Source organism: Piliocolobus tephrosceles, chromosome 12 (genome assembly GCF_002776525.5).
Source record: "Piliocolobus tephrosceles isolate RC106 chromosome 12, ASM277652v3, whole genome shotgun sequence".
Classification (NCBI taxonomy): Eukaryota; Metazoa; Chordata; class Mammalia; order Primates; family Cercopithecidae; genus Piliocolobus; species Piliocolobus tephrosceles.
In genome coordinates this window covers 98804181-98820198 of record NC_045445.1, presented here as the reverse complement: position 1 = coordinate 98820198, position 16018 = coordinate 98804181, and the positions used below count along the sequence as shown (strand labels likewise).

Sequence of the window (16018 nt, the reverse complement as noted above, 5' to 3'; positions counted from 1 at the left end):
TGTTTGGGAGAGTGGGAAGAGGCCATTACAGAAGCTGTTAAACAGAGAAGACAATGTTTGATTTTGAGCTGGACCCTAAAAGATAAGAGAAGGAATTTACCAAGCAGACTGGATAGGAAAAAGGGATAATTGGAAGGAATTCTCAGAAATTAGAGTCTGTTGACTGAATAAATACATGTGCGAACAGATGGGTGTGACTCAACACTAGCAAGGCCTTTCTCAGAAAGTCATGAGCTAGATGCCCTCATGACTTCAGCTGGGTGCTGAAGAAAGGATTCTCTAGCTCAGCCAGGGGGCATTGAACCAGATCATCTTTAAGGACCTTACATCGCTAAGGTTCTATGACTGGAAGATGCAAAAGATTCCTCTGGGAAGGGACTTTCCAGTAGGAAACTTACCCATTAAAGGGCATAAGGCCACAGCCAAGAAGCCAGAAAGAAAGAGTCAAGAAGATAGGGAAGTCTTGAAAGACACTTCTAAGAAGCTCCAGGACAAGTAGCGCATGATAGAAAGAAGGGTTGGCAGAGAGGGAGATTCAATTGGATCAAGAATGCAGATCACTAGGAGGAAAAGTTAAAAGCTAACTCATGGGATGTTAAATAAGACACCAAACAAAAAGAATAGATTAGCCCAGATGCTCCTAAGAAATAATATCATACTACTGGTAGAAAGAAAAAGAAAGTAACAGTGCCATCATTTGAGAAGCTACAACAAGCATAAGAAGTGATATAGGATAGGAAGAAATAAATTTTAAAAACACCAACGCAAGGACAGGAAACACAGAACATGTTTGGCCCAGTTACAAAGGAGAGGTGGCAACCCTCTTAACACGTATTTAGGGTCATTTGTGGCATACTGAGGTGGGCCATCTGCTTAAAGACATCTTTGTCAGGTCCCTGTGGGGGTGGGCAAAATGTCTCAGATTCAAAACTAGGTTGATTTCACTACCAGCCTGATTTTGCTCAGCTGACCAGTTTGCTACTTTTCCTCTTGTATCAACTGCATCTTCCCTAGTCCCTCATTCTCTTATCTAGGCAAGTATCTCTTATTTACTAAGTCATGAATCTCATCACCTCTTTGGTCAACTACCTGGTGGGTGACTCCATGTGGATAACTATTTGAGTAGATCTGAGAATAATATATGCATGTATACCTGAGTGAATTCAGTTGTCTTTACATGTTATTATGGGGACATACGAGTATACTTGCCTGCAGAAACCTGTATGAATGGCTCATTCCATGTACTAAGGTCTAGCTAAATCTGTGTTAGGGTTGGAAAAATAACTGGAAGGATCTAGAGTGGCTGTGTGTGTGTGCACGCACATATATATGAGCATGCATATACGCATGTGGTATGTCTAGTTCTAAAACTATGTTGTAACGGCTACAGGAATCTTTGCCCCCTTCTGTTCTCTAAGGAAACCATCTACTCTTCTTTCTTTTCCTTCCTCTGCTTCCAGCTAATGCTGGCTCTTCCCTGGCAGTGAAGTGAGCAACTAGCGTCTATATGGGGATAATTTTTAAGTCAGTGAAATGAGGATTCACTAATCACTCTTGGACCAGTGGATATCCCATACGTCAGAGGTGGACAAATTAGCAAATTAGAGAAATATAGATTAAAACATTCCAGGAAGAATTTGAACTTTCCTCCAGTAAGTGAAATTGACCATATATAGGGTGAAACTAACCATATATAAATTGAAATTTATGAGCAGTGTATCTCTTCTCTGGCTTAGTGAAATAGTAGCATGTCAGTGGTAAGTATATTAGATTTCTAAATTTCTTAATGTTAGTAAAATAGGTTAGGTCTTTTAAGCTGTGATATGTGATTTTGATCTTGACAGCTCCCACTCTTTAATAATGAGTAATGGGAGAAGCAAATGAACAAGTCAATGGCAAAAAGGAGAGTCTCCCAGAAAAAGCGAAGAAAAAGTAGGGAAGGAGAGGTGAATTCCACAGACAAGTGCCAAAGAGTGAATCATCCCTGTGGGGTCTGCACTTTTTATTAGGCTAGGAGACTAGGTATTTAGTTGCCCAAGAAGTCAAGGGATTTAATTTTATGGTCCTTTGAGGTTATGTTTTTAGATACTTGGGCCCTTCACATATTATCATCTATCCTCACAACAGATAGCTTCATTCCCATTTACAGATGGGGAAAGCAAAGCTCAGAGAATGTGAGTGACTAACTCAACATCACATATCTAGTAAGTAACTAAAGCTCATAATTGCCTGGCTCTTGTTTTTTTCCTTACATCATGATACCTCCATGTATTACTTATTCTTAAACAAACACAAAAACTGTACAAAATACCCTTCCTCTTGGCTCCTGCTTTTTTTGTTCTAACATTGCTAGACCTCTTGATAGAAGACTCTGTACAAAGTTTATTCTTGCTGCATTGATTTCATTACTACCTCTTTCTGCCTAACCTCCTATAAATGGTTAACATTCCTAAGGTTTTCTCATTTCCAATTGTCTCTACCATTCCCTTGGCACTTAGCATATAACACATTAAATTGTTAATTGTTGTATTATATCAATAGCCCGAATCCACAATAATCAATAGCTCTGGCAATGCCCATGTCTTAGATCTTTCTGTAGCCTTCAGACACCTTGAGAATAGAGTTCTTAATAAATCACTAGTGTCCAGGAACTGACAAAGCATCAATGAAGAGTGTTGGGGTAATGATCATGTTAGTTTCATATTTAGAAACAACATTGGTGTCAGTTTCCATTTTAAAAGTAACATAACCTGGCCTTCATGAAGTTCTTCCTTGACCACCTGGAAACAAACTTATTTCATGACTTATCCAGTGTTTGGAAATCATGAAAAAGCTGAAATCAATTCTGATCAGAAACAATTGTGACCGAGCTACAGAGAACGTGCCCACATACATATACAGCAGAAAGAACAACATTCACAATCCCAAAGGTAAAAGAACCAGGAGCTATCTATATACACATGCACATTCCTACTTCCCAAAAATGTTTGACGGTTTGAGGAGAATAATTTAATTGCAGTCCTTCTTCCCAGCCTTTGCACCTTCCCTCCATCCCCAATGTGCTTCTGAGGTTAAGATTTAACTACTCACCATCGCCTTTGGGGTCACTTAGAGCAGTGGGAGGAATGACTGATGAGCGATGGCTTCCGAAGCAACATTCCTTGGAAAACCGTCTCCTACAGTCATCATGCACCTGAAACGACAAGAGAAGAGCAGAGAAAAAAAAGGAGGGGGAGAGAAAGGATACCATTGATCAGTCTTGAGTTCCAATACCAAGATTTAGATCCTTAGTATTTAATCTCCCTTTCTGAGATTTGGTGCTATATATATATCCCTAACTCACCTGAACACACCCATTCTACTCTGAGCCTACACTGTCCCTCAGTGTGGCCTCAGAACTCTGGTCCTTTCAAAGGTAGCTTTCAGAGGATACCCACCTACAGGCACTGAGAAATCACCAGTCCTAAGGCACAACCTTAGTAGCCTACAGAATGGGGAATTTACATGCAGTATAAAAGAGTTAATACTAATAATCTAATATTACACTTCAATCCTTATAACCACAGGTGTGTGAGGTAGAAAAGACATTACTGAATTCATTTTAAAAATGAGGATACCAAAGCTCAGAGAGGTAAAGGGTTTTGCCTAAGGTCAAACAGCTGGGAAGTGACAGCTGAGACTTTGCTGCCTTTCCCACAAGTGGCCATTCTTTCCAGATTTCTGACATCTTCAAGTGCCACTTCCTGGAAAATTACACAGTTTCTAGGGGGCATGAACCTGGCCTGGTTATTCAAAAGCAATTGAAAAACAAAACAAAACAAAACAAAACAAAACAAAAAAAAAACAAAACAAAAAAAAAAAAAAACAGAGGACAACCAGAGTCTTCTAAGAAGAAGCTCATACTTCAATTTCTTCTTGTCTAGAAAACTCAGTTTTGGAAAAGCATCTAAAATGCTAGAAATCTAGATCAGTGTCTCTCAACTTCAGCATTACTGATATTTTGAGCCAGATAGTTCTTTGTTATGAGAGGCTGACCTGTGCATTGTAGGAGGTTCAGCAGAATCCCACGCCTCTACCCACTACACGTCAGTAGCACTTCCCTCCACCCTGAGTTGCAAAAATAAAAAATGTCTCCACGAATTGACAAATGTCTCCTGGGGGGCTAAATTACCCCCAGTTGAGGACAGGACCACTGGCTTAGAGGCATGGTACTGTTGTAGTTAAGAGTGTGGTCAGCTGGGAATGGTGGCTTATGCTTGTAAGCCCAGCACTTTGGGAGGCCAAGGTGGGAGGATCGCTTGAGCCCAGGAGTTTGAGACCAGCCTGGGCAACATAGCAAGACTCCGTCTCTACAAAAAAAATTTAAAAATTAGCTGGGCATGGTGGCATGTGCCTGTAGTCCCGGCTACTCTGAGGAGGCTGAGGTGAGAGGAGCCCACCTCACATGAGCCCAGGAGTTTGAGGCTGCAGTGAACTGTGATTGTGCCACTGCACTCCAGCCTGGGCAACATAGTGAGACCCTGTCTCAAAAACAAAAAACAAAACAAAACAAAACAAAAAAGAGCATAGTCTTTGCAGAATTATGTATGAATCAAGACTCTTGCTTACTGGCTGAATGACCTTGGACAAATCACTTCACTTTTCTGACCCTCACTTTCCTCATCTGTAAGATGGGAACAAATGAGGCCTGGTTTAGGCTTATTGGAAGGACTAAATGAGATCATGTATATTAAGCACTCAGTATATAGTGGCAATAATAATGTGTTAATATTATCAACCATTTTTAATTAATAAAGGTTACAAGTTCCTAGGAAATAGTGAATGAGAAAGGGAGAAGGTTTCTCAAAGGCAGACTCAGAACTTATTTTTTAATTGCCCATACTGCCATTAGAGAGTTCAGCTTTTCCCATTTGTTAGTAGGCCTCACCAATTAAGAAGCAACAAAGATGATCTTAAATCTTTCTCCCAAAGCCTCCGTAGCCAGATCTGGAAAGGCAGGATACTAAGCTTTATACTATGGAATCTGTTTAACCTGTTTTGAGATAAGGGTTTCTTAGGTTTCTATCTATGTGTATACATGGTCGAGCTCTAATCCACCCCTTCTCCAGGAGTTAAGTTCTCTAAATATCAAGAAGATGAGAAGAGTCTTACCGTAGAATTACACCACAGGCAGCGGAAGTCTTGAAGTCTCTGATAACTGCCACAGCTCTCATGACATACTGCACACTGAGAGCTAACAGGCATATTTCCTTCTACCCACTGATGGGGCATGTTCTGCAGAAGGGTAAAAAGACACAGGAGGTAGAAGTTAGAGATATAAGGAGAGGAAGGGCCAACTGGAATAATTGTACTACTCCATGGAGGACATTAGGTAAACGACCCAGGCTCTTCATAGTCCTGCCCTCCCTACTCCAATGCTAGTGAACAATGACAAGAGGGAGGTTCATTCTTCCAGATAAGTTGGATTGTGAGCCTGGGACTTTGCTTATCTGGAGTTAGGAAGAAGTCTTCCTTCCCCTGTGTATCCTGGTTGAAGGGGAGATGGGAGAGGCCGACTGTGGGAAGACATGGCTGGTACTTACTACTTCATCTGCGGGCAGAAGGAGGTCATCAGTGATGGACAATGTATTCCACTTGCAGTCTTTGCTTGCTCTCAAAGCACATAATCTGTGAGATTTCACTTTGCACACTGTGAGAAGAGGAAGAAAAAAGATGGGTGTGAATCTGGTAACAGTGAGGACTCTAATTTCCTTCCCTAAGCTGCTCTGAAAGTTAGAACACAGATGCATTCTATATAGTTCTAACGTACCTCCAAAAACCTATTTCCAATAGAATCCAGTTCCTTTTTATTCTTACTGGCTAATCTTTTTACTATCCAGCTTGAATGAAAATTGATGGTAAGAATGAGGTGATTTCTGTCTTTTTAACACTTGTGATAATATAGTCCTATTCCCCCATACTCATCCTTCTATTTTCATCCCCCTCATGCTAGTTTCCTCCCTTTTTCCTTCCTCAATCAGGGTTAACCTCACACCAGAGTCAGTGACCTAATGCGAGTTAACGATACTAAAGCCACATGAGTTCCTTCATCCCTATATCTACCCACTGAGCTTCACTTCCTAAAGGAATCAGAAAGGTACCTTCACAGATGATGGCATCTCTGGATAAGGCAGGAATGCTCTCTCGACAAACATTGCAGTGCTGAGTCCGGTGGCTGTAGCTGGAGTACCAATAGTGCATTCCAACAAGAAAAGGGTTGTTTTCTGCTGCAGGTATCTAAAATAAATAAAAGAGAAGAGAGAATGGAGGATGAATCACAGAGACGGATTAAAGAGGGCCTGAAAATCTGCTGCTAAGTCTAAAATGGCCTGCTGTATAGGTGTCAGAGCGTGTGAAGAGGAAGACTGAAAGTTGGAGCCAATACCTGGGACCCGGGATATTTTGTGTGTGTTTTTGTTTGTTTTGCCAGTCATTTTCAAAAAGAAAAATAATAGAGGGGCAGATCCTGGAATAGAAGCTGAAGTGCAGTGGCTCACTGCAACTTCTGCCTCCTGGATTCAAGTGATTCTCCTGCCTCAGCCTCCCGAGTAGCTGGGACTACAGGCGTGCACCACCACGACCAGCTAATTTTTGTATTTTTAGTAGAGATGGGGTTTCACCATATTGGCCAGGATGGTCTCCATCTCTTGACTTCATGATCCGCCTGCCTCGGCCTCCCAAAGTGCTGGGATTACAAGCGTGAGCCACCGTGCCCGGCCAGGAGTAATGATCTTTATACTGCTTGGCCAATCACTCTATTGGCTTAGTTCAAGCAAAAATGTGTTCTGTTAGCCTTGGCCTTGGTTCTCTTTAAGTAGTAAGCAAAAGGAGGCATTAAGTTGGAAATTCAGTGATATCCAAATGTTCTAGCCAGGGAATAAAGACAGGAGATAAGGCTCTGACTCTGGGCTAAGGAATACTCTATAAGGCTTTAACTACCTTCTGGAGGTATACACGTCCCTTCCTGGCTGCCAGGTGAGCAGAGCATTGCTTTACCTGGACAATAGTTTCATCTCAGGGGATTCTTTTAGGAATCCTTTGAGTATTCTTTTAGGAATACCACGCTCTGACTGCCTATAGCAGTTTCCTGATTAATCAGCTTAATTCGTTCAATAATCCATTAAACAAATATTTACTGAGTAAATACTTTGTGTTTGGCACTTTTCAAAGCATTTGAGATATAGTGAACAAGACACAACCCCTGCCCACATGGAGTGGCATCCTTTTTGGTGTCCTCTTTCATGGTACTGAGTTTGACATTTTTTGTTAACATGCCTTAACATTTTTTGTTAAATGCTGCATTTATATCACAGTCTGACTTTCATGACTGTAGGGAAGGCACAGAGTATACCAGCAACAGTTCTGAGATTGAAAGAAGGGAAGGGTGAGCACCAAAAAACAAAAAACAAAACAAAAAAAAAAACTCCAAGGACTCTTACACCTTTTCACTAATTCCTGTTAATGTCTGATTTTCTCCTTCTCTGCCTTCCCCTGAAGTTTAGACATAGGCATACAAAGAAGCTTTTCATTCTTGACATTATAATGAGTTGGGTGTATAGAGGCATGACAAGACTTTAAAAAGAACTATATTTTCTTCCTGACATCAGTTGACAGTGGGGGGACAGAGAGAGAGAGAGCGCTATTGAGGGCTCTAGCACATTAAGTATTCATTCTTGATCAATTTACAGGAATTAGTTATCCAAGACATAGCCTACACATAGCCCTCTCTGATCACTCCTTCCCACTTCTGGCATGCTGGTTATGTGCTAAGCTACTGTTGATTTGACCTGGAACTTTCTGGAAGGGAAAGCTATTTTGATGAACTAAACGCTCACATGTTCTGGGATTGCTTCGTGATTGTAATGTTTATTGTATATTAAGGCACTGGAAAGCTCTAGGGTGATTAGAATAGAAGATGGAGAGTCCTGAGGAAGTGACATACTCTTGGCTTTGGCACTTTGAGCTCCTAGAACCTTTCTACTCCCCAAATCACTAGATTGTAATTCTACAAGCATCTTCTTTTTTTTTCCTCCCAGTCTCCTCTCCTCCAATAATTACTAAGAACCTACTATGTATCATCTACCATGGTAGGCACTGGAGATGCAGAGATGAATAAACCATAGCTGTTTCCATCAAGGAATTTATAGTCTACTGGAGGAAACAGATTCTAAAACAGATCATTCTTGTCTAGAGTGACAAGCGAGCTCTTCTAAATGTGCAAGCTTTCACAGGACTGCGTGGAAGAAATTCAGAGCTCTGCCTGGGTATAATATTAAATTTCATGGTCCAAATTGCCTACAGAATACATAGGAATATGTAAAACGGACATTGCTTAGGTTCAGCAATTGAGGTAATGGAATTCATATTCCTTGTGTACATCCTATTCTGTAAGGAAACGTTGATGCTTCCCACCCTGGATGAGTATGTGTGGTGATTGAACTGTGTCCCCTCAGAAATGTGTTCAGGTCCTAACCCTTGGCACCTACTTGGAAATAGGGGTTTAACAGATATAATCAAGTTAAGATGAGGCCATATTGGATTAGAATGGGCCCTAATCCAATGACTGGTATCTTTATAAAAAAAAGAGGAATTTGGACACAGACACACACACACGAAGAGGAGAACACCTTGTGAAGATACAGAGCACACAGACACAGGGGAGAACACCAGGTGACAATGAAGGTGGAGATTGGAGTGATGCATCTGCAAGCCAAAAAATGACAAAGTTTGCCTGCTATCATCAGAAGCTAGGAAGAGGCAAAGAAGGATCCTTCCCTAGGGTCATTGGAGAAAGCATGGCTCTGCAGATACCTTAATTTGGGACTTCTAGACTCTAAAACTGTGAGACAGTAAGTTACTGTTGGTTTTAAGCCATCCAGTTTGTAGTTGTTTTAAATGGCAGACCTAGGAAACTAAAACAGATTTTGGTACTGGGAAGTGGGGTGCTGCTGTAACAAATACCTAAAAATGTGGAAGTGGCTTTGGAACTGGGTAATGGGTAAAGCCTAGAAGAATTTTGAGACACATGCTAGAAAAAGCCTAGATTGCCTTGAACCAAGTGTTTCTAGAAACATGAACATTAAAGGTGTTTCTGGTGAGGCCTTATGTGAATATGTGGAATATATTGGAAATTAAAGGAAAGGTAATACTTTCATAAGGTAGCAGAGAACATGACTGATTTTGCTCTACTGTTGGGTGGAAAGTAGACTTTATGAGCAATAAACTTGAATATTTGACTGAGAAGATTTCCAAGCAAAGTATAAGAGGTGCATCTTGGTTTCTCTTTGCTGTTTATAGTAATATGTGACAGGGAAGTGATACATTGAGGAAAGAAATTGTGTTAGTCTGCTCAGGCTGTCATAAAAAAATACCATAGACTGAGTGGCTTAAAAACAGAAATCTATTTTCTCACAGTTTACAGCTGGAAAGTCCAAGATCAAGGTATCAATCAGTTGAGTTTTTGGTGAGGGCTTCCTTTCTGGCTTGTAGAAGGCCACCTTCTCACTGTGTACTCTTGTGGTTTTTCCTCAATGTGTGCATGTAGGGAGAGAGAGAGAGAGAGAGAGAGAGAGAGAGAGAGAGAGAATATCTATTTCTTTTCCTCTTATTATAAGGCCACCAATCCTATCGGATTAGGTCCCCACCCTATGGCCACATTTAACCTTATTTGCCTCCTAAATGTCCTATCTCCAAAGTCACATTAGGGGTTAGGGCATCAACATGTTAATTTGGGTGGAGGGCACACAATGGAGTCCATAACAGAACTATCAAGCAAAAAGTCACCAGAACTAGAAGATTTAGAAAATTCTCAGCTTATCCATATTGCAAAACACAAGAAAGTGTGCCCTGCAGAGAACATCAAGGGTGTGTCTGGACAAACTTTTGCTGGAGAGATTAGATGTGGGACACCTGGCTCTGATTAACCATTTCAGCAGAACACCGTCAGATTGGACTGAACTTGGACTGAAGGGGACAGATATGGGATAAAATGAAGGAAGGTTATCAGACTTTATAGGCATGAAACACACTGATAAAGCGACTCAGCTGTGAACATGTGTTATCCTTCAAGAAAATGGAAGAATGACTTCCAGGAGTAGCTCAGAGGCCAGCAAGGTTGCCGAGAGAGGCTCAGAGGCCAGAGACGCTGCTATTGCCCTTATAGGCCCAAAGCATGTGGGCCCAAGGGGCAGGAGCACTGTCTCCTTGGTTCCAGAGGGTGGAGTTGTCTCTTGGGTTCCAGAAGGTGGGGCTACCTCCTTGGTTATGCAGGGGGTTGTGGGGGGATTGACACTCCAGTGAGCCAAGTGGGTAGGGTCAGAGAACAGAACACCTAGCCACAGAGAATTATTCTCAGGCCTGGAAAACCTGATGGAATTTGCCCTGCTGAGTTGCCAATTTTTTTTAGACCTGCAACCATTTTATTCCTTCCATTTTATCCCTTTCAAAATGGGAATATCTGTCCTATGCCTGCCCCAACATTGTATTTTGGAAGCATATAGCTTGCTTTCTTGGTTTCACAGGTCCACAGACGGAGAGGAATATTGCCCAGGATGGACCATACACAGTCTCACTCATACCTGATTTAGATTATTTACAAAATTATATTTTGGACTTAGATTTAACGCTGGAATGTGCTATGGCTTTTGAGAATGTTGAGATGACAGTGAATGTATTTTGCACATTGGAAGGACATGAATTTGGGGGGACTAGGGGGTGGAATCTTGTGGATTGAATTGTGTCCCCCCAAAGGATATGTTCAAGTCCTAATGTCCACTATCTGCGACTCTGATTCTATACGGAAGTAGGGTCTTCGAGGATATAACAAATTTAAGATGAGATCATACTATATTATGGTGGCCTCAATCCAATGACTACTATCTTTATAAAAAGAGAAATTTGAACATAGATACATACAGAGAGGAGAACACCATGTGAAGATACAGAGGGAACAGGCACAGGGGAGAATACTAGGTGATGACGAAGGCAGAGATTGGAGTGATGTGGCAGAAAACTAAGGAACACTAAGAATTACCAGCAACCACCAAAAGCTAGGAAGGTGCCAAAAAGAAAAAATTCCTCCCCTAAATCTTACAGAGAGACCGTGGCCCTGTTGACGTGTTGATTTCAGACTTCTAGGCTCTAGGACTCTGAGAAAATAAATTTCTGTTGCTTTCAGCCACAAAATTTGCAGTAATTTGTTACAGCAGCCTTAGGAAACTAATACAGTATGTCATTATAGATCTTCTTACTTGTTGACACAGATTAAAAATCCATTTTGAAGGCAGATTTAAAACTGTAGCATGTACACAAACCACGGATCTCTAAATGCTAAAGAAAGAGTCTTCTTTAAAGCTTTCAGTGTGTGGTTCTTGGGTTTTTGTGTTTGATTTTTACCCTCTCTAAAATACTTAGGTGAGTACATTCATGCAGTCCATTGCTCCGATCAGATTCTTCATTTGCAATGGACTGAATGCTTGTGTACCCCCTTCATATCATATGTTGAATTCCTAACCCTCAAGGTGATGGTATTAGGAGATGGGGCCTTTGGGAGGTGATTAGGTCATGAGATTGGAATCTTCATGAACCAGATTAGCACCCTTATAAAAGAGGCCCCAGAAACCCACCTCACTCCCCTTTCCACCATATGAAGACACAAGAAGACAATTGTCTATGAACCAGGAAGTGGGTCTTCACCAGTGAGTCTGCCAGTGGGTTGATCTTGGACTCTCTGGCTTCCAGAAGTGTGAGAAGTAATGTTTGCTATTTGAAGTCACCTGGTCTGTGGAATTTTTTATAGTAGCCCAGACTGACCAAGACAGGAATTGGTACTGAGAAGTGAGGAGTACTGCTATAACAAATACTTAAAAATGTAGAAACAACTTTGAAACTGGGTAATGGGTAGAGGCTAGAAGAGTTTTGAGGTACATGCCAAGAAAGCCTAGATTGTTCTGAATAGAATTTTAAGGAGATTTTGGTGAGAGCTCAGAAAGGGAAAAGGAGAACTGTAGAGAAAGCTTCTATCTTCTTAGAGTATACCTCAGTAATCATGAACAGAATTTTGGTGAAAATATGGACCGGCCAAGAACATGTTACTGGACAATAAAGAAAAAGTGATTGTTGTTATAAAGTGGCAAAGAACTTGACTGAATTGTGTTTGTATGCTAGTGTTTGATGGAAAATAGAACTTGTGAATGATGAAATTCGATATTCAGCTGAGGGTATTTGGTTCCTCCTGACTGCTTATAGTAAAATGTAAGATAGAGAGTGACATCAGCAAGATGGTGGAATAGGAGTTCTCCAGCTTCTCTCCCTGCACTGCAGAAATCCATATGGCAACTATCCACAGGTCAGAATACCATTGTGAATATCCCAGAACTTGGGAGTGAGGCTGAGACTCCCCGCTTGGACCACAGAACTGAGAAAAGCCAGGGTCAAATGGTAAGAGGAATGGTTCTCTTTTACTGTGCCACTTCCCCCTCAAGCTGGTGCAGTGCCACAGAGAATTTCCCTGAAGTTATGGTTTCTAAGTGGGAAATTTTGAAGTTCATCTAGTTTGCCCACTTGAAAAAATCAATTTTCTGTACAACATCTGACAAGCAGTTGTTCAATTCATTTGTTTGCATTACTTCCAATGATAGGGAGTTCTCCACCTCAAGAGCCAGCTGATGCCATTCCTGCAGCTTACGGTGAATGTTAGAAAGTTCTTTCTTCAACTAGGCCAAAGTTTCAGAAAAAAATTTCCAAGATTTAGAGCTTTAAGAACATTAGATGGACTTTTTTGTAAGAAACTTAGTTCCCTACCTTTAGAAGAGTTCAAATAAAGGCCACATGACTTACATCTCCAGATGCTCTAGAATCTAGTATCTGGAGTCCAGATAACTTTTAAGGTCTATTTCTGTTTCCACAGTCAATGATTCCATGACAATTCATTAGGAAGAGCAAACTTTTTAATCTAGTCTTCCAAGCAGCTCCTTATTTCTAACTTTCTCCTTTTATTCTTTCTTTAAATCCCCCAGCCTCACACCTTTCATCTGTCTGTGACTTTTCTACTTCATTTGCCTCTTTCTTATATTTAGGTTATCCGCCACCCCTAACTCAGTATCCACACTTGTCCTCCCTTTCTGTCCTCATTTTGGGGCTTAACACTGTCTTGCCATAATTAATCATAGCCTCTTCTCTGAACTTCTGGCCTCCAGTTTTTCCCTTGTCTAATCCATCCTGTATTTCTAAAGTATCCCTCTTATCAATTCTCTTCCCGTTTGAATCCATCCTTAAGCTTAACTTTGTATACATTGCCAATCTTCCCCACTCTTTATCCAGGCATTGAAAAATCTCCATAGTCAGGCCCCATCTTCCTCTCAAGACATACTTCTTGGACTCAATTTCCTAAACTTTTCTGGTGAAATGGATTCTCCCTTTCACTGTATTCCAAAAAGGTTCTGTTTTCCTGTTATTCAGCTTTTGCTTATACCAGTTCCATAGCCCAGGACCTCCTATTGCCCCTAATTCCCTGTCACCAATAAAATACAATCTATCTTTCAAGGTCAGTCTTAAATCTCTCCTCTGTTAACTCTTCCCAGAGGACTCCAGCCCATACTTAACTCTTCCTCCTCTGAACTCCCATACCACTTTATTGTCTGTTTCATTCATCTGGCAATCAATCATGCATTGCCTTGTAACATCTCTGAAAACTGTCATTTATCTTGGGTACTGTCCTTTAACTGTTTCTTTTGTGTATATAGTGTCTCCCTATTACCTACAAAGCTCATTGAGGCTGGGAGCAAGTATTGCATTTTTTTTTCCTACTCTCTATGAAACAGAATTGGGCAACTAGTAGGGGAGGCTTATTAATGTGTACTGACTAGTTTCCAATAGATTATCCAATTACTTTGTCATCACTTTAATAGACCACTAAATCCATGATTAATCTTCCCTTGCCCTATTTGTCAGGCATTGGTGGTGACGGAAGATAGAAGGGACCATTAGAGATAAGGCACATATGGGAGAAAGCATATTTGACTATTTAAGCCTCAAGTAAGACAAATTGCTAAGATGCTGGTGCTGAGACGTTTCACTATCAGCTAAAAGTGTTCCTTAATAGATTTAGGTCCCTGGAGAAGCTCCACAGAGGTTGTGATTACAACCTGATACAACTCTTCCAAGAGAGTAAACAGGGATTTTTTTTTCCTTTCTAGTTTGTGCTGGGTAATCAATACCTAGGTGTTTAATTCAATGAATTCAGGGATGGTGCACCAATTCTCTAGTAGTCATCAGAATTTCTCTAGCAGTTTTTGCGTTCCTAGAACAATAATTAAAATTCAAAATATCTTATGTGACCTTTTATGTCAAATTGAAAATGCCATATGATTCATGAGAAACCCTCCAGTTTGAATAGAAGTTAAGTCACAGGAAGGAAAGATATTGGTCCACAGGGATGAAGATAGGAAAGGAGCATGGAATTCACAACTTTTTATGACTGCCTCTAATGTTGTACTGTAGTGGCCTTATTGGTCGGGGCAGGAGGCGAAAAGGGGATGTGCTTCTCCATTAGGAAAGGAATAAGAAAATAACAAAGAGGTAAAATTCTGAGTGCTAAATCGTATAAAGATCACCAGCAAATGCTAAGCAAAGGATCTCTCAATTTAAGTATATATAATGTGGGACTGGGGGAGGCCTTAATGATATTGGAGAGGCCTCAAGTCAGCCATCTTGTCATGTTCCCCATCATTGCTATAGGGAGCAGAATGTATAGTTATGAGACCAAGTGGTCAAAAGCTTGAGAAGTCCTTGGGGAGTAGGGATGGATGGCTCTTCTCTATGGCATTAGTTTTATTTCTAAACCGCATTATCCAAACCACTTCACACACTGCTCCATTCAAATTGCCTAGAACAATCATCTATGCATTGCTAGTTATTTAAGACATTAGGTTATTTTAAAGTCTGGATTCACCTTCCCCTTTATCTCTAAGACCTTTACAGCAGAACTTTGCTTCAAGATGAACCATGTATCATTCTCTGTCCAAATCCTGGTTCCAAGATTTCCTGCAGATTCATTTATTCATTCAAAAGATATTTATTGTGCCTTTACTATGTGCCAGAGACTGCTCTAAGTAAATAACTGACACAGATCTCTCTCCTCTTGGAACTTACATAAATTCTAACTGTGGTAGATGTATAGAAGGGCAGACAGAGTGTATCTCCTGAAGTTTGATTGAACGAGTTACTGCAGGGAGCAGTGGCCAGATATTTGGTACTACTAGGTTAAAAAGAACCCTGCTAAGCTTTGGAGAGGATACTTCTTGCTCTTCCCTCTGCATTACTTTTGTAGTAGACAGAAAACAGAAAGGCAAAGAGTATAGTGGTCAAGGACATAGGCTTTGGAGTCACATTGCCTGCATTGGAATCCTAGTTTCACTACTGAATAGTGATTCCACCTTGGACTGGTTCCTACCTCTTTCTGAGTCTCAGTTTCCTTAGCTGTTACTATTGCCATTCAGCAGACCCAAGTCAAGACTGCTGATTCCTGTTTTCCTAACCCAAGGGCATCTACATTAGCTGCTCACATATACCTTGAGTGACTCATCCATTGGGCATACATTTACATCTACATATTAAGTAGATATGTATAGAAGTATCTGCACCACATACTTACAAAAGTCTGAGTCCAAGTGAATTACTCCTATTTATGAATAATTCTAAAGAAGTTTTCTGTCTATAATTCCTAACCAGGTGGTCTCGGCTTCCATTTTATTATTTCCCTGCTGTAAAGGTGGCTTAACTAATGCAATTAATTATTTACCTATTAAGAATTGTCATCACAATTAAAAGAACTAGAGAGGCAAGAGCAAACACATTCAAAAGCTAGCAGAAGGCAAGAAATAACTAAGATCAGAGCAGAACTGAAGGAGATAGAGACACAAAAAACCCTCCAAAAAATCAATGAATCCAGGAGTTGGTTTTTTGAAAAGATCAACAAAAT

At 40.7% G+C, this 16018-nt stretch overlaps 1 protein-coding gene across 1 annotated transcript in view; it reads right to left on the bottom strand.

The window, feature by feature from the left end:
* Positions 1–16018, bottom strand: part of DGKK (diacylglycerol kinase kappa) — a 101123-nt gene that overhangs the window by 33656 nt on the left and 51449 nt on the right. The window contains exons 4-7 of the mRNA XM_026449786.1: positions 6141–6276; positions 5583–5689; positions 5152–5274; positions 3091–3193 (exon numbers count right to left, since the gene is read on the bottom strand). Of these exons, the coding sequence (XP_026305571.1) occupies positions 3091–3193; positions 5152–5274; positions 5583–5689; positions 6141–6276 (469 nt within the window). The remainder of the gene's footprint in view (positions 1–3090; positions 3194–5151; positions 5275–5582; positions 5690–6140; positions 6277–16018) is intronic.